The sequence below is a fragment of the Scomber scombrus genome, chromosome 12 (genome assembly GCF_963691925.1).
Source record: "Scomber scombrus chromosome 12, fScoSco1.1, whole genome shotgun sequence".
Lineage (NCBI taxonomy): Eukaryota > Metazoa > Chordata > Actinopteri > Scombriformes > Scombridae > Scomber > Scomber scombrus.
Genome location: NC_084981.1, coordinates 14,307,562 through 14,331,546, shown reverse-complemented (window position 1 = coordinate 14,331,546; position 23,985 = coordinate 14,307,562). Strand labels below are relative to the sequence as shown.

At 39.3% G+C, this 23,985-nt stretch overlaps 3 protein-coding genes across 8 annotated transcripts in view; 1 reads left to right on the top strand and 2 right to left on the bottom strand.

The window, feature by feature from the left end:
- Positions 1 to 1,204: 1,204 nt before the first annotated feature.
- On the bottom strand, positions 1,205 to 4,382 carry cutc (cutC copper transporter homolog (E. coli)). Of its 2 annotated transcripts, none has more exons than XM_062430510.1 (9): positions 4,290 to 4,382; positions 3,970 to 4,040; positions 3,655 to 3,714; positions 3,351 to 3,560; positions 2,745 to 2,780; positions 2,494 to 2,627; positions 2,323 to 2,350; positions 2,137 to 2,242; positions 1,205 to 1,980 (listed from the first exon to the last, which is right to left on the bottom strand). In XM_062430510.1, exons 2-9 carry the CDS (start codon positions 4,037 to 4,039, stop codon positions 1,869 to 1,871), a joined length of 756 nt encoding a protein of 251 aa, XP_062286494.1. In that variant the 5' UTR covers position 4,040; positions 4,290 to 4,382; the 3' UTR covers positions 1,205 to 1,868. The 2 variants fall into 2 exon arrangements, with proteins under 2 accessions (XP_062286494.1, XP_062286496.1); XM_062430512.1 differs by having other exon boundaries at positions 4,285 to 4,306.
- A 324-nt stretch (positions 4,383 to 4,706) lies between these two features.
- Positions 4,707 to 8,554, top strand: LOC133991744 (cytochrome c oxidase assembly protein COX15 homolog). The gene is made up of 9 exons (XM_062430277.1): positions 4,707 to 4,870; positions 5,473 to 5,660; positions 5,749 to 5,871; positions 6,196 to 6,382; positions 6,578 to 6,745; positions 6,884 to 6,965; positions 7,280 to 7,434; positions 7,580 to 7,693; positions 7,787 to 8,554. The coding sequence occupies exons 1-9, from the start codon at positions 4,796 to 4,798 to the stop codon at positions 7,916 to 7,918; spliced, it is 1,224 nt and encodes a 407-aa protein (XP_062286261.1). The 5' UTR covers positions 4,707 to 4,795; the 3' UTR covers positions 7,919 to 8,554.
- Positions 8,555 to 10,621: 2,067 nt separating this feature from the next.
- The window catches only part of LOC133991616 (Kv channel-interacting protein 2), a 100,550-nt gene continuing 87,186 nt past the window's right edge, over positions 10,622 to 23,985 (bottom strand). For 2 of the 5 annotated variants that reach the window (XM_062430088.1, XM_062430086.1), the window contains exons 2-8: positions 13,545 to 13,669; positions 13,276 to 13,345; positions 12,791 to 12,861; positions 12,480 to 12,587; positions 11,373 to 11,477; positions 11,192 to 11,254; positions 10,622 to 10,669 (exon numbers count right to left, since the gene is read on the bottom strand). In XM_062430088.1, the coding sequence (XP_062286072.1) occupies positions 10,622 to 10,669; positions 11,192 to 11,254; positions 11,373 to 11,477; positions 12,480 to 12,587; positions 12,791 to 12,861; positions 13,276 to 13,345; positions 13,545 to 13,669 (590 nt within the window). Of the gene's footprint in view, positions 10,670 to 11,191; positions 11,255 to 11,372; positions 11,478 to 12,479; positions 12,588 to 12,790; positions 12,862 to 13,275; positions 13,346 to 13,544; positions 13,670 to 14,506; positions 14,610 to 23,985 lie in introns of all 5 variants that reach the window. The other 3 variants (XM_062430084.1, XM_062430085.1, XM_062430083.1) reach the window with 3 other exon arrangements.

The following is a 23,985-nucleotide window of genomic DNA, read 5'->3' as shown; positions in this document are numbered from 1 at the left end:
GAGGAAAATAAATCAACATAATTGTTCAGTCCACATGTATGTGTCATTCAGCAGCCTTGCACTATGCCTCAATGTGGCAGTTTCTAAAAAAAGACAGCTTTTACAACAGCTGATACATGTTTTCTTTGGTAATGTCAATGAGTAAAAATTGTGAACAACTCACTTCTTATAACACAATAAAATTAATAGTCATAGAAAAATAGAAATAGCAAGGTCATGATGAAGTGACTTGTTTACAAGCAGCAAAACACACCCTTTATTAGCATCTAAGTATGTGTGTGAAAAGTCTTTCACTGAATGGGATGGTCCTAAAAGATACTACTCTGACTGTGAGAAGGTTAATCATTACATGTTTGATAACACCACATGGGCCTGTAAACAGGTTGACTCACTATGCGTGTGTAGCCTCAAGGACAGGCATGTCACATGTGAAGGCAACTGATATGTAATCAAAGAATTGTATCTACTGTTCTATGTATAAAGTAAATCATGATGTTTTAATGGGCAGTGCCTATCAGCCCCAACTGAATATTGTCAGACAATAGTGAAGGCAGTTAATTTGAGCAGCTTTTAGTTAGATTAGACTATTTTGTTGACTACAGTTAATGAAACTTTTTTAAACACAATCTGACTAAATGCAACCAATCCCATCAAGTACAGTTCATCACTGATGTTAAACTGCAATGCTCACACAGTCAAAACTTTATGGAGAAATGACATCATACAACTAGATGACATTATAGCTGACCAGGGAGTTTTCTGAGAAGTACAGGAGGTGTTTTTGATGACACTGGATGACTTTGCTCTGTAAAACCCTGAACAGGTGTGTTTACAACAGTCCAGGTTATGGTTCTGGGGAGGTTCTTTTTTTAAGACATCCAGATTAGTTAATAAACCTACTTCTTGAAACAATTTCAGGATATGTGCTTGTATGGGGTCACAGACTCTTCAATGTCTTCAATGTTACATTGTGTGCTGACATATTACTGGCCTGGAAAGTTCAGGTTAAATAAAATCCATTTGAAAAGCACACATTGTTTTTATGCCCACTAATAATTTAGTTAAACAAGTTGAAAATGAACTGCTAGACAAACAGGAGAATTGAACCTTGTGATGGAAATAACTATAATCAATCACCATGTCAGTTGCCCATTAACTGTCCATTAACCTTTGCTACTCTTCTTTTATTAGGCCAGTATTTCATGAATTGACTGAGTGAACCACTTAAGAATTCCAATGTGCATATACCTTGTACCTGTGCAAATGGCAATTAAGTCTCTGAATATCTCTTGAATGTTAATATTAAAACAGTGCAACATAGTGTTGAAATATTTTGACTTTTATTAAATTCTGAGCAAACTGAATCAAGTCACATTGTTTCTGTCATCATAAAAAATAAAGTAGATTAGGTCCCAGCTAAGCTATATCTTCAAATGTTTAGGGGGAGTGCTGTGAATAAATATAGTTCAACTATAACTCGAAACACATACTGTGCTGAAAGCAAAAGCAGCACTGATCACTATTTTTCTTTTGTTTTAGGAAAACATCATAACATCTACTGTGTATTTTATTACACTATCTCTAAGGCCACATAAAAGGTACAAAACAAGCACGAAAATTATTCATCACTCTCCGCAGTGTGAGACATTATGATAGACTGCATTTCCCAGAAGGTTGCAGGGCTGTCCCTGAGCTCTAACTTCACAAAGACTGTTTGACTGGTGATTAAAACAGCACTCTATGGAAATTCTGAAATGTCTTCTTATTTTGGGCTTTGAAGAGAAATAAATGATGACAAATCAGTATAACCACTTGCGATCATTTCGAGGTATCTGTTTTGTCGTCTCTCATGATTGTCCAGTACCCATTCACAAGGTATTTCTGGCTATTGCATTAAGAGTGCGGACTTTGCTCACGTCTGCCACCTTCAGGCCGTACTCAGGTGCTGAAAAAGCAGCTCCCATCGTCACACAGCTGTTCCTGTACATAAAAACATTATCAGACAGAAAGGAACAAAATGAATAAGAGTTTTCATGCTTTATCAAAAAGTTACAAAAATCTTGTGATGTATGTGCACAAGGTTCAAATCCCATCTCTCGAGCTGAATGAACAGATGCTGAATTTAAATGAACAAACCTGAACTTCATGGCAGAATCCTTGCTGGAGCGGGCAGAACAGTGGAACTCCTGAGCCCCTGATCCCTCTAAAATCCTCTGCAGATTTCTCTCTGTGATCCCACCTCCTGTATTAAAAAAGACATAAACAAATGATAATACAAAAACACAAAAATCTACACACAAAAGAAAAAGTGAAAGTACTGACCTGGCATGATGATAATTCTGCCTTTAGCCTGGAGTTGCAGAAAGGTGAAAATTAGGATGTTAGAATGATAGAAAGGAAGAAACACAAGCTGCTTGCCTACAACAATATAGCAGCATTAAAAAAAAAGTCATGTTTTGGCAGCTTGTTTACATACATGCAGTTTATACATACTTGATCAATAAACCGTTTAATAAGAGGGAGTCCTTCCAAAGCAGAGCTGTCACAGCCACTTGTCAACACACGTTGGAACCCTAATGATACCAGAGACTCCAGAGCCACCGTTGGGTCATGAACCATGTCAAAAGCTGTGGGATCAATATTAGTTTAATGAACATAAGTTAAGACTCAAACACTAATGAAAGCACTCCAAACTGTTGTGTCCAAGTTTAAAGTCTATATGTGATTCAAAAGAGTAATGTTACCTCGATGGAAGGTGACTGACAAAGGACGAGCAGCAGCTAGTGAACAAAAGGTAACAATCAGAATAATAAACTTACAAGCAAAACAAACCTCAACCAAGGATGCAATATAAAAAAGTTACACTTTCTAACAGAATGACTGAAGCTTTGCCTGTGCATTGTGTGGAGCTGCCAATACATACACTACCGTGTCTACAAGAACCTCATGACCTTTTATCATTTTCACTTGCAAGAAAAGGTTTGTTTCTATGACTGAACTTTGGGGATTTTTACTCTCTAGATTTCCAAAGTATATGACTACTGATTTCTCACCATAAACATTGTGCACCAAAACTCCTGTAACAGCCTTTAAGATATTGACTGCTACATATTATTTAGCTGTATTGACAGCATTTACTTCCTTAAGTTATGTTTGTAAAGTAAGACATTTATATAGTATATGGTTATTTTACAGCTTGTGCATTTACAGCTAGGCGAGCTGTTCTAGTTGAGCAGAACTACGCATAAATACGCATAACTGTATATTATAATGGATCAATGAGGAGGTTTTGAGGTGCTATAGCAGAGTACCTGGTACCCGTCATTGTAGATCAAATGTGCACACACTACCCAGTAACTCCATGCACAGCTCTGCATCGACCCGGCCATCCTCTGTCAGGGCTCCCAGCACCAGTCCGTCGGCCCCATAGCTCTTCATCAGCTCTATGTCTTTCCTCATCACCTCCACTTCCTGGTCTGAGTACAGAAAGTCCCCACCACGAGGCCGTATCATCACGTACACTGGAATTTTGACATACTGCTTCACTACCTGCAGCAGACCTGTAGCAGAGCAAAATATGGTGTTAGTGAGATTGTGTTGTTTCAGCAGATACTCAAGAATTCAGAGCTGTGTATGGAGCTGAGGTGCACACACCTACAGTGGGAGTGAGCCCTCCCTCCAGAAGACTTGAACACAGCTCAAGCCGACCTGCACCTGTCAGAAGACAAGACACAATAAAAGCTCAGACTGCACTTAAAGGTGCCATTAATGGTCCATGACATTTCAGAAAGGAAATAACACTGCTTGCCCTTTTAGTGTAGAAAGGTATTGGAGTATAATTGTTGTATGGCAAGTTGAACATCCCCTCTTTCCAAGTACAACTGCCAATTTAATCTATCCAACCAGTAATGTAAGTCATTGTGAATTGAAAAGAAGAAGCACAGTGAGTGCTCACTACACATTACCAACCTCCTCGTTCAGCATTGACAGCAGACTCCACGGAGTCCACACACACCTCCATTAAAAAGCTGTCTGCCATTCTGGACAGGGACAGGGACAGGGACAGAGAGAGAGAGAGAGAGAGAGAGAGAGAGAGAGAGAGAGAGAGAGAGAGAGAGAGAGAGAGAGAGAGAGAGAGACAGAGAGAGAGAGAGAGAGAGAGAGAGAGAGAGAGAGAGAGAGAGAGAGAGAGAGAGAGAGAGAGATTCATTGTGAATTTGTTAGAAAAACACGGTCACAATTCTTTAGCTACAAATGTTAATATTTATATATAATACAACTAACCTTACCTGTTAAATACACTTCCTATCGATTCATGGGACCTTATCTGTCGATTGGAGCAAACAAGAAGTCAGTACTTTAGTGTTGTGGGTGACTCACTACCGTGGATAAGTGTCTTTCCGGATCGTTGAATTTTAAACACCGGGTTTGGCGGGTGGGAGGCGCTACAGTACGTAGAGGCAGGGTAAATGCTCGACTGTCACCACCCATGCGGGATACGCTGTGAAAAAGACATATACCGACGCTCCAATTATACAATAAAAAAAAAAAATTACAAATTGTATTATTTGTTATCAGTGTATGTCTTTGATATGTATGTTTAGGTATCGAGTAATCAAGATAAATTAAAATTATAAATTAAAAAAACCTTTATAAATGTGTTGTGACGTCAGGAGGTCAGAGTTGAAATGTACATGGCAGCCGTAGGAGACATGATTTTGTAAGAGCTGGTTACCTAAGTCAAGCTTCATCACTTACATCAGTACTGCAGGACAGCATACACCAGGACACCAAGATGTTGCTCTCTTCGTTACGGACAACATTTTTTTGCGGTTGCAGGAGAGTTGGAAACGGATTTCAACACAGCAGTGTGAGTAATAAAGCTAGCTGCTAATATTAGCTTGCCAGGAAAGCATGAAAAAGGTCAAACAGGGTCTATGAGCATTCGCCAAAACGATGACACGATTTGTTTCGCTGCTTGTTAAAGGTTTATTTGTCATAACTTTTTCAGAGGGCGGTTATCTAACGTGTAAGCAGTAAGCAAACTAAGACAACGTTTTCACCAGCCAGCAACTCTTAAACTGTCATCAGTAGAAAGGACCAACTGTATCAGGCACTCTTATAATGTATTAATTACATTATGCATGCATGGCCAAAAGAATGTGGACAACTGACCATTACAGCTATATGCATTTATTCAATGTATCATTTTTCAGACTTATTTTATAGCACGTTTCAAACAAATTAAATGCAATCTGAAGTTCTTTGCAAGTGATTGATAAAACGTCTTTAATTTACTGTGCATAATCTTGTGGATTGGATCATTGTTATGTTAAAATAGGAATGGACCATAGGAACATACGGTCTGTCCACATACCTTTTGCCATAAAATGTGCTTTTAGCAATGATTGATTATAGGTTGTATCTACAAGTCTTACATAAAATCTTTCCTCTCCTTCTCAACAACATCAGCGGAGTCCACAGCTAAGACAATGGCTTGTGAGGAGAGGCCAGAGCACCATCACAGCTGAGGCAGGCGCCTCCTCCGCCCAGGCAGCAGCTACTGTCCCTAATGCAGCCACAAATCGCATAGTGGGTCGCTGGTTACTTGGCTGCAGCGGACTTGTTGTGGGCGCTGTTGTCTTGGGTGGTGTCACCAGGTAAATTACTTCAAAAGGGATATGTCTGCAGTCTTCTTTGTATTTAAAGAGGAGTTGAAATATAATTATGTGATTTTTTTCAAACAAGGCTCACAGAATCTGGTCTCTCCATGGTTGACTGGCATCTGGTGAGAGAGATGAAACCCCCTCAGTCGCAGGCAGAGTGGGAGGCTGAGTTTTCCAAATATCAACAGTTCCCTGAATTCAAAATGTAAGATGTCTTTTTTTTCTGTTGTATTGTGCTCTCTCCACGAAAAATCAAGTCAACATAAGTTTGGAACTTGCTGTCATTTTAAAAGTGATATGTATCTCTCATTACAGACTAAACAACAGACAAAAACTACATTTAAGTCTGTAATGTTTTCTAATGCTTCCACAGGTTTGTTCACATCAGCAGTGACTCTAAACATTTAAACATAAACAATCTATGTTTTCAGTTATAAGAAACACTGCATCAATATTATGTATTAAACAAGAATATGTGTTGGGCCATACAATCAGAGATTCATTTTTAGGTGTCATATTGTTTTCTCAGAATGAACCATGACATGACTCTGCCAGAGTTTAAGTTTATCTTCTACATGGAGTGGGGTCACCGTATGTGGGGCCGGCTGGTTGGACTGGCGTATATACTCCCTACCATGTACTTCTGGAAGAAAGGGTACTTCACCCGCTCCATGAAGGGAAAAGTGCTGGGGCTTTGTGGATTTGTCTTCTTCCAGGTGAGATATTCTACAGATTCAGTGATTTTATAGGAACATAGGAGGAGCACAGGAAGTGAATCACTAGCTCACTTTTCGTGCTGTTTTTTTTGGAGGCAAGAGATTGTAGGCATCTATACTATTTGTCTAACAAGTTTAACATTATGAAATGTACTATGAAAGTTGTTCATGGCATTATTCTGTGTGTTCTCTCAGGGTCTTCTTGGTTGGTACATGGTAAAAAGTGGTCTGGAGGAGAAGCCTGAGTCCTATGACATCCCACGGGTCAGCCAGTATCGCCTGAGTGCTCACCTTGGTTCCGCCTTGCTACTCTACTGTGCCAGTCTCTGGACTGGGCTTACTCTGTTGCTGCCTGTAAGCAAGGTACTGCAGAGAGGGGAAACATCCATTTTAATTATTGGCTCTATTTGAAGAAACAGAGTTCTAATGTCGGTCAGTGTCACATGAGCTTTTGTTTATTTATTCATGACTGTTCTTGGCACCTCTTTTTTTTTTTCTCAGATGGCAGAAACCAAACATCTCACGCAGCTCAGGAGGTTCGCCAAGGGTACCGGTGGACTCGTCTTCCTCACTGCTCTTTCAGGTACTGCTTGTTGAGCCATGTTAAAAATATAAATGTGTAAATGCCCATCTTTTAAAATAGTCATTAGGAGTGATTTTAGTTTCACAGCAAGTCTCAGTTTAAGGAAACATGACTTAATTTGGTCATCAAAATTTGAAATTGGACAACCTACAGTTTTCAAAGCCACGGTACAACACTGCACCAAACTGTAAAAATGCTGTAAATATGCAGAGAGTTGAGGGAAACCATTCTGTAAATGTAATATTGATGTGAATGTAAAGTAATACACATACAGATAAATATTATGTAACTTTCTTTAAAATGCTTTGTTGCAGGTGCTTTTGTTGCTGGTTTGGATGCTGGGCTGGTGTACAACTCCTTCCCTAAGATGGGAGATCGATGGATCCCTGATGATCTACTGGCTTTCTCTCCCTCCCTCAAAAACTTCTTTGAAAACCCCACGACAGTGCAGTTCGACCACAGAATTTTGGTATGTCATAGAAATAATCTTTTGGGCAACATTTCAGTATCTTATTCTTATTACTCTGCATTATTTAGCCCTTTCTCTTATCTGACAGTGATTTAGGAGACTGCAGTAGGTTGTTAATGTTCTTCTGTCTCTTTCCCTCCACCAGGGGATCTCCACTGTGACAGCAATTACAGGCCTGTATCTCTTCTCAAGGAGGATGGTGCTGCCCAGAAGAGCCAGAATCGCCATCAGCCTCCTTGCAGCAATGGCATATGGACAGGTAGGCATGTTATTCAGAGTCCAGGCACAAATAACTCTTGACAAGTCTGCTACTCTTCATTGTAGCTAAACTCTGCATGTTTGTGCTTTCCAGGTTGCCCTTGGCATCAGCACCCTGTTACTGTATGTACCCACTCCACTGGCAGCCACTCACCAGTCTGGCTCTGTGGCGCTTCTCTCACTGGCCATTTGGGTTCTGGCAGAGCTCCGAAAGATGCCCAAGTAAATGCCTACTCCTTTATGGATAAATTGAACCCCTAACTAGCCACACCTCAAGCCTCCTAAGAGTCAGCAGTGCTCATTTTAAATAAGGCATTAAGAGGAAAAACAGAGAGATGGGTTTCAACGAAGACTGGACTTTTATGCATATGCTGAAGCATCTGTCCTGTGGTTCTGCAATGGAATCCACATGTGGTGACACTGAATCAGGTCACCATGCAATAATTACAGCAGGGGTGTTATTTGAATGCTCTGGATAAGGATGTTTCAAGGGTGTCAGTGAAGAATTGACTGAGCTATTTGTGGATGCATGTTGCCATCAGAGGATGATAAGTGTTTTGTAAGGGATTAAACTAAGACATGCAAAAACAAAAATCAGCAAATTTTCAACTTCTGGCTGGTTACTAAGTGGTTACTTACCTGTTGCCTTGTGTCTATCACACACTGCCTGTTAGTTGAATGAGATGTGGCTGTTTGGAATGTATAAGTGTATATTTAAATTATGAACCATTTCTTGCTGGCATGATGACTATAAATTATAAGGTTAAAAAAATGTGGGATCTTTATTCTTGCTTTGTACTGTATCATTAGAAATGTAAAACTTAAAGTGGTGTTTTTTAATAAAGAAATTAATGTATAGATATTCAAACTCGAGTCAATTTTGCATAGTAACTGTGATTTTTATTGTCTGTACAAAATATACACATTTTGAATACGTAATGCAACCAGTTGAGGCTAGCTATCTAGACAGTCAGTACAACGGGTTAGTAGGTTTTCATTGTTCTAGACAGTACATGCGGGTATAGACAGGTTTTACATGTGGTCAGGAATGGAAGTTAAAAACTGTTGGCAAGGGACAATCAGAGCTAAACCTCTTTTTTCCAGAAAAAAAAATCCAGAACAAAGAAAAAAAGAAACTACAGGGTTGGAAGTGCATATTTTCATTAGGGCCTTATTCTGACCTGTTACTGTGCTCTCAGAGGAATCAGAGGTGGGATGAGTGGAAAAGTGCGGATACATAATAAAAGACATTATTGCTATTCCATGTGAGTCTCTATTTAAAAGAAGTTAAAGCCTATTTAATAACCTCTTGAGTGCCTCTGGTATGTATACCATATTCATCAAGGACAGTTCTTGTGTGAAAAGGAGCAAACCTTGGGTTTAAAACCTAAAATTACACTGATTTGGACAGTGTACAGGTAAACCACAGCCAGTTTACCAGATTACATCCTGTTTTATTTCTGATTGGCCCTTGCCGAACCAACTACAAAGTATCTCCCTCTCTCTTCACCCATAGATGGGCTGTATGTCTTAACTTCATATACATCTTTAATGTAATTTCTCCTCTTTGGTGTTACAGAGAGAGGGGGAATATGGGGGGGTGGTTAAAAAAAAAAAAAAGTCATTAAACCATGTCTCTCTCACTACCAGTACACACACACATATTATGCCTCTTTGAATTACAGAAGTTGAATGATCCTAATTTCATGTAACAAGGGTTTGGATTTTTTTTTTTTTAATTAGTGGTAAACCTGCTACGACTACGTGACATTTCCGATTACGAGAAGTTCACAAATACAATCTGTAGTCTAATAAATTCCCATTGAATGTGTATTGATAGACTAGTACAATTGTGGTATGCCAGTCCCATGTTGAGGAGTGCTGGCATGGTCAAAACAGCTCGTCAACAGGAGGGCACTTGCCACGTTGTACTGCATCATATGACACCTCTGGGAATGCTAGACAATGTACAACAGTCAATAGACACCTACAGCTAGGACTGTAATAGTTTGGAAGGCCAGGAATTATTCTACTAAAATCTCATGAATGGAGGTGGGTGTATTCCCCATTAGAGTCTTACACAGGTAAGATGGATGACATTTCTTTCTGTTACACATGCACACACACACAAAGGGTGAGGCACATGTGAATGACTGGGGACAGCAGACAGACAAGCAGACTTTGGAGTATCTCTGTAAATACATAATTGGATATTAGTGACATCATCATGCGATATTGAAATCCGTTCCTCGTTGAAAACAACACCTCCACCTGTAACACAGGACCGCTTGTATATCCCATCCGTCGAGTCTTCCCTCAGGAATGTCTCTCTCTCTCTCTTCTCCCCTAGATGGCGGTAGATTCATTTTAAATTCATGGCCAGGGCATGAGCAGTCAAGCAGCTTCAGGGAGGTGTTACCCACATGCACAGAGGCAGGATAAGATTCCCAAACCAAAATCACAGCCATCACGGAGGAAAAGGGTAAAAATGATCAAGGACTGGGGGCAACTTCCTCCCTATAAGTTCAGCCATTACAGGCCATAGTAGTTATTTTGTCAGCAATAGTAATAAATTAAAGTTCAAATAAAACGTGGGAGGACTTGCGGGTGCCAGTGTCCATGAGCCCACTGCTTGCCTTCGTTCTCTGTATCTCTGGGGTAAACTAAGGTTCTGCATGATGAGGAGGGGAGTCGGGGAAACTCCATTGTTGCTTGAAGAACGGCCACTGGGGGTCCAGGAATAGGGAGAGGGCCTCTCAGTGCCCTCTAGACCCACAGCTCTTAACAGAAACACCCACAAGCTTGCAAGTCAGAAGACATCCACTCACACACACACATACGCATTCACAAACTCTTGCTCTCTTTCAACCCCAATTCCTCTTACACACATGCCCCTCCCTGGTGCCAGCGTACTCTCTGGTCCAGGTTCTTAGATGACGTTGTCAAACAGCTGCATGGACTGCATGATGTTCTCATCCTAGAGAAAGATGAAATGTTTGGGTAAGGAATCAGTCCCATTTCTCACCTCTTGGAGGAAGGATTTTTTTTCAACCTTTGGACAGACCCAGGCTAACTGTTTCCCTAATTGCCTCCTACTTGTAGCTTTATATTTAAAGGTCCAGTGTGTAGAATTTAGTGGCATCTAGCTGAACAGACCTCTGAAAAAATTGAATATTGCATTCATAAGTCTGTTTTAATTAGTGTATAATCACCTGAAAATAAGAATCATTGTGTTTTTGTTACTTTAGAATGAACCCTTTAAAACTACGTAAGGAGCAGGTACCTTTCTACAGGGGTGGGTGGGAGGGATGGGGTGGGGAAGGGTATTAATTTGGTTGCAATGCAACCTCACTGCTTGATGCCACTAAAGGTTAGACACTGGTCCAATAGAACTGGTATCAATCTTCTCATCTAACTCTTGTTAGGACAGCAAACCAGAATGTTTCCCAAAATGTAAGACTATTCTTTCAAGGCTTGAAAATCCAATTCTCTGCCCTACCTTTTTGCATGACTCAATAAACTCCTCTACGGTGACCACCCCATCTTTATTTCGGTCCATTTTCTGAAAGGAACATACAGCAGTCAGAGATTAATTTACTGAAAACTACCATATATTCAAGAACTTTGCACTTTATCTTATTTTTAGAACTTGTCAGTATATCAAGTCTGTGGATTTGAACCTGGAAGAAGCTTTCCACATGTTCTCTGGGGGCTTCGTCCTGCATAGTGGGGTATGTGTACTTCCCCATCATGTCATAGATGGACGTCATGATGTCCAACATCTCCTGCAAAGTGAAGGACAAAAGGGAGAAAAACATTGCTGAAGATGCAGAAATTGTTGGTCACTGGAAATAATCACTCAGAAGGAAAAGAACATTTCCAAAAATACTAAGGTGGATAGATGAGTTATAGGCTAAGTTTTTTTGATAAGAAGTGGGAGTTTTGCCACTAGGCTCATTAAACACCTATCTTTAAAAAAAAAAAAAAGACAAAACATCTTATTTTTGTAATGTAATTGTTGTAGGGCTATAACTAATGTTTTTTTGTTTTTGTTTGTTTTTTGTTTTCAGGTCTAAAATGTAACCAAAAAAATGCATGGAAATGTTCCTTCCCCATCAAATTAATAGTGTAGTACATTATACAATGTTAATTTAATCTAATTTAATTCAGTTAATTATTAATCGAATATGGAGTCTGCAACCATTTTTCTTTCAGCCACACCCAAAGAATAGGGTTGTATTATAGTTATATACAGAGGTGTTGTGCCCCTTTAACATTTTGATATTGGGTGGCTTTAAATGGTTACATTTAATAATCAAAGTTTTTAATTATCCTTTAAAATCACTTTTATGTATGCTTATTCATATTTAACCCCACAACATGTTTGTGAGCTTTCTTTACATGAATTATCAATAGTTCTGGCTAGATAACCAGCTAACATTACCTTTATCACAATTTCTTGTTCAATATTGTTATTAAATGCAATATAGTGTTTTAGAGTAGTTAGTAGGCAGTTTAAACATAGAATAAATGTAATAAATGTAGAAGTCGTGGCAGATAATTACCTGTAACAACTTAGTTTGGTGTGAACATTAAGATATTAATTGCGAAACTGTGCTGCCTCAAAAAACATGGTGCCCCTGTTATATGAGGTCATAAATAGTATACTGCAAGGTATGTGTGTGTGTGTGTGTGTGTGTGTGTGTGTGTGTGTGTGTGTGTGTGTGTGTGTGTGTGTGTGTGTGTGTGTGTGTGTGTGTGTGTGTGTGTGTGTGTGTGTATGTTACCTCTTTGGTGATGCAGCCATCCTTGTTCAGGTCATAGAGGTTGAACGCCCAGTTTAACCTGTCATTAATAGTCCCTCTCAGAATGATAGACAGGCCAAATACAAAGTCCTGAGACAGAAGGGGAACAATTTACTAGGTCGTTTTGGAATTGCCCACATCTTGACACAGTAAATGAAGTCAAATCTACATCACAGCCGTAATATCTGTGGGCAGGTGTTTAGAGGGAATACATATTTGTGTGGCTGCAAATTCCACTAGAACACAGATTTACTTTATCTCTCAAAGGAAGCTGTCGTAAAAATAAAGCTCACCTCAAAACTAACCGAGCCATTCTTGTTAGTGTCGAAGGCTTCAAACAGGAAATGTGCATACATACTTGAATCTGCAAAGGTAGAGAACTTACAGTAACCTGCATGCCCTCGAAACATGAAGAAAAGTCTTTGAACAGCTAGGATTAGTAGCAAGCTAAATATAGCCTAGATATAAAAATGATTTGAAATACAACTGGAGGCGAGTGGTTAACATTTCATCAACCTAAATATCATGAATTGAAAAATTGCCTCTTTTCAGAGCATGTACTATAGTTCAGCAGAGCAGATTTATAATTTAGATAATTATGTTCATTTCATTATGATAATTAAATCTACATGTGTACCTTTACTGTACAAAATCAAATACATTGATGATATTTACCTTTTTTATCTGAACTTTTCAAGATGAATGATGACAGAAAGGAGGGCACAAATTACAGTATTGTGGAGCCCCTCAGGTTTAGTGGTAGCAGCTGATAACTCACCTCCCTGAGGGAAGAACTGGGAGTAGATGTTCTTAAAGTTCTCCTCATTCACCACACCACTCGGACACTCCTAGGATACAAATGTGCAGGCATAAAACTCATTAGTTCCCATATCGTACTGAATATAAAGGACAAAATGGTAACTTCAGCTTCAACCAGACTGCTCTAAACGCTGATGATTTAATTAGAACAGACTTTTTTAAGGTTGTTTTTTCGATTTGCAGTCTGTCTCGTCCTGTCTTGTCACTCTCTTCTTCAGCCAGACCTACATTTTTGAAGCCCCTGTAGAGGACTTGCAGCTCCTTCTTGGTGAACTTAGTCTGCTCCTGCAGCTTGTCCATGCTTTCAGGGCGATGACACACAGTGGATAGCTCAAAATCATCTTCCTCGCTGTCTGTGTGAGGGAGAGACAAGTGTTAGTTAGCACTTATTGCCACTACACTAATCCTAACCTCTAAGGCTGCCATGAACTGGCCAACATATTTATATGAAGACATTACACTCATATTGATAGTGACATCATCATACACTATGATGTCTTCTGAGTAAGTTGAAAAATATTCTATATGCACAAAACAATGCTGTTTGACTGAAACAAAACATGACTTAATGCAAATTTCTATATATGATTATGAGGTTTCTAGGTTGAATAATTTGCACACATCTTTTTTACAGTTCTTTATAACACAAAGCAGAACATTGTCAGTAAAGCATCTTTAAAATGTCTTACTATTTGTCTGAAAACTCAAGCTCAAGCAAAGCTCAAGAAATTGGAGAGAAACAGAGGAATTAAGAATAGGTTTAATGAAAGTGGTCAAGAAGATACAGAGAGAGGAGTCACGGTCACTAAAACACATCTCATTCGCATTCCAGCTGTTTCTCCAGCCATAGATAACAGTCACCTATAGCATATGTCACCTCACTTTAATCTCCATCTTCCTGGTACTTCTATTAACATACATAACACACTCACACACGTATACACACGCACACACGTTCTGCAACCCCAGGGGACAAGACGCGCTTCAAATCACAAAACAGGAAAACTGGTCTGACCCATTAGCTGCAGTAACACCAGAGAGTGTTTGGTTTGTTGGGATTGAGTGTGTTCCTGTGTGACTGTGTGGGTTTAAGTGTGCACTGAATGCTTTAGTGTCTGTATGAATCTTCTTAATTCATTAAAGAGGCTGGACACATGGGAGAAAGTATAGAGAAGAGAGTGAAGGAGCACTTGCTTTGACTGATTGAGGGGGCAGCCGAGGGCTTGCAGCACGGCAGCAGCTTGAGGAATCGCTGCTTTATGGTTTTTTTGCTTTGGCTGGTGGAAGGATTACCTGCAATCGCCAACCATAGCACAAAGATTAGACACACACACACGCAAAACTGCGATTTAATTCTGTTTTCACACGCACTCACACACATGCACACATGCCTGCAAAAAAACATACTCCATGCAACAGATGGTTGAAAAAGAACAAATTCATGCCATTTAGTTAAATTGGTAATTGCCTGCTGACCTGGATTAGCAATGGGAGACCACGAGAACCACTTCAAACAGTAGATATTACAGCACAACAGCAGAACTGTGTGTCCCCTAGAAACACAGTTTCCCTTATCAGACTGACTCTCTTATCACAATGCTACATTCAACATACTGCATGAAATATTAGAAAGCCCAGTGGAGAGTATCCATTCAAAAAAGGAGTCCAACATCAATTTTAATTCACAACTGACCTAAACAAAGACTCTATCTCATTTCGGAGTAAAATCTAATTTGTCAGACATAAACTCTACTTCAGCTGGAAGTATGTGGCAGAGATTGGTAATCTGTCAATATGAAAGGCACATAGAGGAAATAAAACACATATGCAAACGTGAACCTGCATACTTACTCTTGCTTCTTAGTTTCCATAGTAACAGGTCGCTAACCCCTTTCAGCAGGACCCCAGCAGTCTGAGGGATGAAAGCCATGATGGGGTAGTAACCAACATAACCACTGCACTTCAACTGACTATATAGCCTCTGTGATGTGTCACCCTGTTGTCCCATGAAGTCTCGGAAACTCTGGCTAGGGCTCTGGCGTCATTTGAAGCAAGAGCAGGTGGAGCACATCGGCCAATACAAACATGATAAATACATCCAGCCGCCTAGCACAGGCCCAGCCCTCTGCCCCAGGGCCTGTGTAAGTACATTATCTTTTTCCATGGACCCAACCTGACCATCAAACAGGGATAAACATTAAATACTTAACCAACAGCCAAAGTATCCTTGACCTGTTTATTATCAGGTCACAGATACTTATGACAGTCAGAAGAAAAATTATGTAGTGAAGGCAATCCACATGACAAGTAATGTTTATATGACCGTGAACCTTGTCATCGTTAACCTTTTCTTATCACAATATTTATACTGTGAATATGTGAAAGTAAATCTAAAAGTTCATCTGATGGCTAAGGAATCTGAAAGTAATCGCAATTCATTTCTGAGCAGTGTTGCAAAAAGTATTGAGATCATTTATATAGAGGCCTGGAAAACATATTTTGTCAATCAGGTGGCTAAGGATGTCCCACTGTACATGAACACACCATTTTCTGCCAAATTCTTTGAATTTCACAGGACAGATTTCTGCATTTGTGCTTTGGTCCTTGTTTTTCTCACGAGTTTAAAGAAGGTAGGGCACAGTTGTAAATGATGATGGATTAAGCAACATTAAATCAAAAAATGGTTACAGCAGTGATGTTGTTACTTACTGTACATGTACTGTATGCTGTTAGTTAGTCTAATCAAATCTAGCCAGGCATCTGAATTTCTTAAAGTATTACTTAACAGGTTCCTGCAGTTGTGGGGGGCTGATGGTGCCCGAGCACCAACCCCTTTACCTTTTATTTTATGTTTAGCTCTACATTTTACAGCCGTTAGCTCAGACTGGCTTCCTACAGGAGTTTTTTTGTAGCTTCTAGGAGCCCTTGTTTTGTTTTCCGTTTGAACATTCTATCCTTGGGAGTCACATAGACAGCTGTTATTGTTAACAACGAGCAATCAACATATCACCCTCTGTACTCAAGCTAGCCGGCAGACTGGAGCCGCTTTCATGATAGTCAAATTAATCAGAGTCCAGAGGATCATATATGACATTAACTTACATGTATGGCATCATATAATAATCGGTTAAACATAATACAACAACATAAGAAGCTAGCAAAAACGCTTCAGGGAAGCTTACGTTTTTAAAAATGGACATAAGTGTTGTTTAACCGTCCAGATTATCTGGTGCTACTGCTTTACATGACAGCAATGTTAATGTAGTTTGACCGTTTTGATAATTTGACTGCTGATACATTCCTACTGTGTGTTTGCACACAATCACTGTAGTTAACACCACACAAGTTAAAGTTCTGCTAAATGCTCACTCAGATTTTTAAAAGGAAAGCTTTTACATTTTCAGAGAGTGAGGGGAGCAATTAGGAAAGAGGACACAGATGTGAGGAAGAATTGCAGGATCTAATGGTGTTAAAAGAAAAACAAGGATAAAGTAAAGAAGACACAACTGATTCAATAGTCAAATAAAAAGTTTAAGGAGGAAAGAGAAACACACAGAGATAGCCCCAGTGATGGAGAGACATGATCAAATTCAGAGCACGAAAACTCATAAGAAACATACACCTGTATCTAGATAATTTACTGTTCTGGTAACTATTTAAAGGCATGATCTGTTATCCAAATGTAAACTAAAGGGCTCACTAACTAAAGTCAAATGACAAAATGCTGCTATAAAAACACTTACACAGCTTTTAATACAGATACTAACACTACACGGCAACTCTGTTAACTTGATGTTTTCTTTTCTTCTTTCTGATCTTAGTAACTGTACCTTAACAACATAGGAGAGACACCTGCAAATGAAATTAAATCTCTGTGTAAATATTTAAATACTTGGGAGGATTCTCCCATTCCTAACAAAAAGTGTGCTAGGAAACAACTGAAAATGACAGATCCCAGCTCACTGGATGTTTCTTATTCTTTTAAACTTTGAAGATGTAATGACGAGAAGTAGAAGTAACAGAGTACTGTACATTGACTGTAGTTTTATACAGTCAATGGTACTGTATATATCAGGAAAATAATCACAATTCATTCTGTTCTCATTTTGGTTGTGAAAAATGTATATTTAAGAGTCTTACAAAGCTGAGTCTTTATTCAGTGATGTCTCAATTTTTGAATAATTAAAAATATCCAAGGCGGTATTTCAGCCAAAACATGTTCTGAAATACAGCAAATGGTGTCCAAGGATTTATAAATATTTTTCACCATGTTGTTTGGAACTGTTAAATATAGATCTCTGAATGTTTTCTGACTTTTGCAGAAACAAAGATCTAAATAAAAATAAATTATGAAACGGCAGCCATGTGCTGCTTATGCCTAACTTGTGCGTTTTTGTCTGACTGTCTCTTACACTACTTTTGAACTCTGCCTCTGCATTATTTTTAGCCATATTTTATAGTCCTTGAAGATTCTCCTTTTTCATCCCAGTTGTTGTATGCCTTGTAGTTTTTTAAAATGTCTTTGTAATTATGGGATTTGAAGAGCTACATGTTTGATTGTCACCATATCAAAAGCATAATCTTTGTTTAGAAACAATATCTGTATACTAAATGTCTTTAAAGGAGCCGCTTTTTCACCACAGTAAATAGTTTTATTTGAAATTACGTCAAACATTATAAGTCCTTCAAACAAAAATACTTGAAACCTGCCATTCATTTACTCTTACAAAAACAAAACTCTCACAGTTTATAATCTATACTTTGGCCATTACGGTTCTCTGCTCTCAGTGTGCCTCATCCAGCCTGCAGAGAATGTTGCCTTTGGCTGTGTGATGTTTAATAGGTGCCAATAGAACAAACACATACCAACAAACTTGTGTGTCCTTGTTAGGACATTGTATTGACCATTCATCCATTAATTGTGGACAGCATGACCCTAACCTTAACCATAACCAATTCACACTTTACAGTACCCTTAACCTTAACTTAGATCTCAGAAATGACGTTTTGCCTCATTAGAACCAGGTTGGTGCCTATGCACACACACGTAAGCATGCACACACACACACACACACACACACACACACACACACACACACACACACACACACACACACACACACACACACAATAGAGAGCAAATCATGGTCCCCCTCCCATTTCATCCAGTGGGGGACCATACTCTAGTATGATGCGGTTTGTTGTAAGATTCCATGTTAAATTCGGTTTCAATATGAGTAACTATAACTCGACAGGTTATTTTGTAAGATTAAATTAGGCTGTACAATGTCTACTCCATTTTAAAATTGAACACCTGACCCTCTAAAGGTCTCTGCACAGTCAATATGCACTTTCAATATTTATCACTAAAATAGTAAAAGTTAATGTTACAAAGAAAGACCTAAAGTTTGAATCAGATTTTTGGGGGCTAAGTCAAAGTAGCATCAGCTAAATATAAAAAAAATACTGTTACATTTGTCATTCTAAGTAGAGGTCCTTAGGTATTAGGAGCACAATGCAATAGAAGTATGAAAAACAAAAGTAAAAATGAAGCAGCACAACAATATAGTCATATTATTAGATTACTATTACTGATGCCTAACTGGGCTCCATCTGCTGAGGAAGATCATGTGATACATCCAAGAGCATCCAAAACAGCTAAAAAATTAACCCTTAGGAAAGACTGTTTTACCAATTAATCCTAACTCCTTTTTATACTGTTGTTAGCTTAATTTACTGTACATCAGTCAATTATATGAATTGATTTCATGTGTATAAAATCTAGATAGACAAATTATTTCACACTAAATTCCTCTGAGATTCGATGAGATGTATAATTAAGCAACCAAAAGTGCAAACACTTTAGTCAGCTTATTTACAATACATAAATAAATCTGCTTAATTATTTTCCACCAGTACTTAAAATACATCTATTTGCAATTAATCACAGTGTATTTCTAAGTCTGTAAAGTCTCTTGGATCACATTACAGATTACAGTTTCTTCCCAACTCTGATTGTTATTGTGTTTGAGATGTGCTTGAGTGCAAACAGACTAAACTGAATATCCACTGATAGTTCTGAAATTCTGGACAGAGTTAAGAAAAATACAACAAACAAACCTTCATGATTTCTACTGCATGGGACACTGAGCTTGAAATTCTTGTAAAGACAACAAAAGGAGAATCTGCTGGAAACTGTCAGTGTTTCGATATGCTTGTTTTAAGACTGAGACACCTTCTCCCATCTCCCTCTCTCCCTATGCTCTCTCCATCTCTTCTTTTTGTCTATTCTATTTCTTTCTCTGTAATTTTGTCTTCTACCATTGATGAAATGTCTTACTTGTTGTGCCCTGGCTGTCTTGGCCAAGTCTCTCTTGGAATAGAGATATTTGATCTCAGAGGGATTAACCTGATTTTAATACACACATGCACACAAGCACTTCTCTTTAAGGGCCCCTATATTTGATCAAACATGCCCCAGATGTAGGGATTTATGTATCTATATTTCTTTCTAGCTATCTAACCACAGAAACCAGGCTGTGTTTATCTTTTATCAAGTAAGACTTACAGAGATTCCTAATTTGGAAGTATCTAATATTAACAGCATGCTGTGGTCCTTTGTTCAAACAAGTAGGTTGCTGCGCTCCTTGCGTTATTGAAGTAACATGTGATACATTTGTTCTCATGCCTTTGAAGTTCAAATTGTTTTTTTAATGACACTGACAATGAGACCAGTAATTCTTTCATTTTGGCCAGAGTAGGCAGAAAAAAAGTAATTGTCTGTTCTTGCTGTTGTGCAGCATTATGACATGTGTACCCATTGTGCCCTGTAGTGATTGTGCAATTAGTTCAATAGTTTTCCCCACAGTACACTGACAGACCATCACAACTCCTCAGGAAATAGGAAAAACAGGTCTATTTTTAGCTTGATGGCAACACATTTTGGCAATATCCAATAACTTTTGAAGGAGTCTCATGATTCATAAACCCAAGAGAGCTGAGGATTTTCTCAAGGAAAAGAGAAACCCTGTAATCCCTCAACTAAAGTGAAGGCAGTAAACATATTTTAGAGCCACAGTGATACACTCTTGATGGAGATATAGATCAGCCTTGCAGATCCAACATTGGACCTTTCAGCTACTGTACAGTGTGTGTAGGCCCTCCTTTGATGAAAGAAGTATTACATCAGTTTAAAAAAGGGTGCGATTTTCACAAATACAAGACAAACTTTCTCCTTCAAGGGACTGGGAAGGTGTGTCTAAACTTTTGACTAATATACTGTAGATATATGAGTCAAAAAATTAGAATTTATACATGTCCTGATGATTCAGAAGGTTCTGTGTGTAGCCTCTTTAAAGAGGCCTGGGACATTTTACTAATATCCTCATCTCTTCCCACTTAAAGGACCAGTGTGTAAGATTTAGTGGCATCTAGTGAGGTTGCGGATTGCAACCAAATGAAAACCCCTTCCGTCCCCCTTTCCTTTCAAGTGTGTAGGGGAACCTATGGTGGCCGTGAAACTCCCAAAAAAACTTGAAAGGCCCTCTCTAGAGCCAGTGTTTGGTTTGTCCATTCTGGGTTACTGTAGCAATGCAACAAAGAGGACTTGCTCCCTATGTAGATATAAGGGCTCATTCTAAGGTAACAAAAAAACAACAATTCTTATTTTCTTGGGATTATACACTAATCAAACCATACTTATGAATGTTATATTCCCTTTCTGCCAAATCCATTACATTAGATGCCACTGAATTCTAAAGTTGCATGACACACGAGAGGCAGATTAGGAAAAGACTGCTTAAAATCATCCTTGACCTGTTATAAAGAGAGCTTTCTCTTAGAACTGTATAGCCTTGGTGTGTCCTGGTGGCCAAGTGGTTAAGATGCATACCACATAACTGCAACGTGGCTGGTTTGATTCCATTCGGATACCTTTCTTACATGTTTTCCTCCCTCTCCATTTCCTGTGTTCATCTCTACTTTATATCACCTCAAGCCCAAGCTTAACTAACCCTGATGACATCAACAGGGTTATATTTTCAGTCTATGGAAACCTCCTTTGGAGACATAAATGGCATAATACAACAGTTTTCACAAGTTGAGTGGTACTCTTCATGCTAGTAAAAACTGATTTACTATATACATTTTGACATACAGCACTATGTGAGTTAGAAAGAGGTATGGACTCACAGTTTTTACTTAGGTATTTCAGTCTCTGACTCTCTTAGGCACAACCAGACAAACCTGTGACATCTGCTTTATTACATTTAACCCTAATAAACACAAAATGGGGAGATCAGTTTTTCCAGCTGAGTGTTTCCCTTCTAACGTCCCCTCACCATATTCATCATTTTGACTTCTTACTCGTGCCTCTCTCTCTCGCTCTCTTACCGTTTCTCTTACCTGCCACGGAAAGGTCGATAAGCCCTAGAAAGTGCATCAGTTTGAGGGAGCTGCAGACCACCAGGAGGATGCCCACTGTCTGCAGTCCCTCCACCTCCCACTTGTCTTTAAAGAACAGATACATCCTTTCCCCCTTCCTCTCTCTGCTTCTGTCAACAGAAATCTGTCTCTTGCCCCAGGGCAAGCACGTCCGCCCCCCTCAGCTCCAACCAGAAATGCACAGTCTTTTTCTCTTCAGTCTCTCCTCTCAGTCTCCCTCTATATGCCGGTATTTGACCATCTTAACTCCGCAAGGCACCCCGCCCGGTTTCTTCACCAAAGGTAGATTGTTATTCTCCTCGTTTCCTCATCAGGAATGATAAAAGCGTGGGAGCAGGACTGTTGACTTGCTGCGTTGCTGCTCCACCCCTGCCGCCTCAGAGGCTGTCAAAGGTTGTTTAAGTTCCAGGTGAAGTTTGGACAATGCACTGTATATCTCCTGGCAGGTTGTTTTCTGACCGATTTTCCAGCTGCTTCCAGACTCTCAAACTCTCTCTACTCTCTGTCGGTCCTCCCTCTCCTTCTCTCTCTTGCCTTACCTTCGTCACTCTCCTCCTGCTGTGTCCCTCCCTATGTTTAATTGGGTCAGTGATAGAGTGATGGGACTGAATGAAGGGAGAAAAGAGGAAAATGGAGGGAGGGAGAGAAAATAATGGAGGAAGACTACTTGTAGGCATAGCTGCGGGAACATGATTTCAGTTGGGGGTGTGTTTCTTTTTTGTAGGGGGCAGGGGGGTCGCCCCGCAGAGAGATGCTATGCATATTTACACATGAGACACAGCACCATAACTTCACTGATTATTTAAATCTGCATACACACCAACAGGATCGGTCAGGATCTAATGATAATTAATGTTCTGTTGTCTTCTACACATCCAAAAGGTCACACACACAGTCCAGGTTCATACTGTTTGGAGTAAAGCAGCCGCCCGCTTGATAAATCCTTAGCTTCATCAGAGCAAGAATTTTTTAAAAATTACTTCAAAAGCTACAAGTTTAATTCTGTTTACCCTGGAGAGTTTCCTTTGACCTTTCAAGTTTATAACTACAGTTTTAAGCTTTGCTGTTTAAGTGCCCCATGATATTTGCTGTAGTGATATTAATGCACTCATGGAAACATTTACAATGACTGAAAACAGCCTCTCTAATCTTTAAAGTCGATTGTTAAAGAAAACATCAATACAAGACACAATAAAGACATCACCTGGAAAGCTTGTGCTCCTTGACGTAATCTAAAAAGCAATATAGCTTACAGAGGCCGGTAGAGTTGGGGTGTAATGTCTAAAGTAAGCAGCTGCGTCATCTTTCCAGCTTTGCTTGACACACCCAGTTCTTTTCCCGACTCAACTATCTTTACATGAAGGGTCTATTTTTGCTGGATCAGCTCGCACACAACAAAAACAAATAAATTATTGCAACAACACTAATGGTCCTATAGTTTGCCAGCCACCTGGAGGCAGGAGCCCTACTTCTCATTGCTATGATTGTAAGTTAAGAGGGGAAACAGAGAGGGGGGAGATACAAAAGATGGATGAGAAGAATGAACTGGGAGATGATATAGGAATAGAGATGGGGAAAGGAGGGGCAAGATGGAATGGTTAAAGGAGGATCTAATGGCAACTAGGTTACAGCAAGAGTCAAATCGAAGAACAAATGATGAAAAGAGGCAGGCAGCAAGGGGGAAAATGAAGGAAAAAATAAAGAGAAGAAGCAGAGAAAGACTAACAGAAGGGAGGGAGGAGGGAGACTGTGACAACAGAGAAGCAAATCATCTGACCCAGCGGCTACTGTGGACGAACTCACAGATGTGGCAGTCTCCCCTGAGTATGAAGTCAACATATATGCACACACACACAGCCTGGAGGTGAAATCTGGCTATAATATGTATTGCATATGCAATGCAGTGCAGCCGGAAATATTTCAGTTGGGATGGGATGGATTGATGTCACATCTGGCACACTGACATTCTACCACAGACAGACAGAGATACTCTTTGAAATTACTACACTAACTAGATGATAAGGCAATTTGGTTGACATGAAAGGTTTTATTTTTTACCCTTTCCATGAAGAATTAATATAAACCTGAGGAGATCAAATGTTTGATTAAGGCTTGAACCTTTAATCTTTTAACAAAGTGTAGCAAGAAACAAATATGACCTTTTGATCCCTCTGAAATATAATGTTAGGATGGGATTTGACAATGGAAATCACCATTCCAAATAAGA

What these genes read in the sequence shown, in the direction of transcription:
- cutc (XM_062430510.1), bottom strand. Translation starts at nt 4,039, where the DNA reads ATGGCAGACAGCTTTTTAATGGAGGTGTGTGTGGACTCCGTGGAGTCT. An exon ending in GCTGTGCATGGAGTTACTGG is followed by an intron (nt 2,781 to 3,350) that starts GTAGTGTGTGCA and finishes TTTGTTCACTAG; the next exon opens with CTGCTGCTCGTCCTTTGTCA. An exon ending in GATTCTGCCATGAAGTTCAG is followed by an intron (nt 1,981 to 2,136) that starts GTTTGTTCATTT and finishes TTTTATGTACAG; the next exon opens with GAACAGCTGTGTGACGATGG.
- LOC133991744 (XM_062430277.1), top strand. Translation starts at nt 4,796, where the DNA reads ATGTTGCTCTCTTCGTTACGGACAACATTTTTTTGCGGTTGCAGGAGA. An exon ending in CTTCCTCACTGCTCTTTCAG is followed by an intron (nt 6,966 to 7,279) that starts GTACTGCTTGTT and finishes GCTTTGTTGCAG; the next exon opens with GTGCTTTTGTTGCTGGTTTG. An exon ending in AGTTCGACCACAGAATTTTG is followed by an intron (nt 7,435 to 7,579) that starts GTATGTCATAGA and finishes TCCCTCCACCAG; the next exon opens with GGGATCTCCACTGTGACAGC.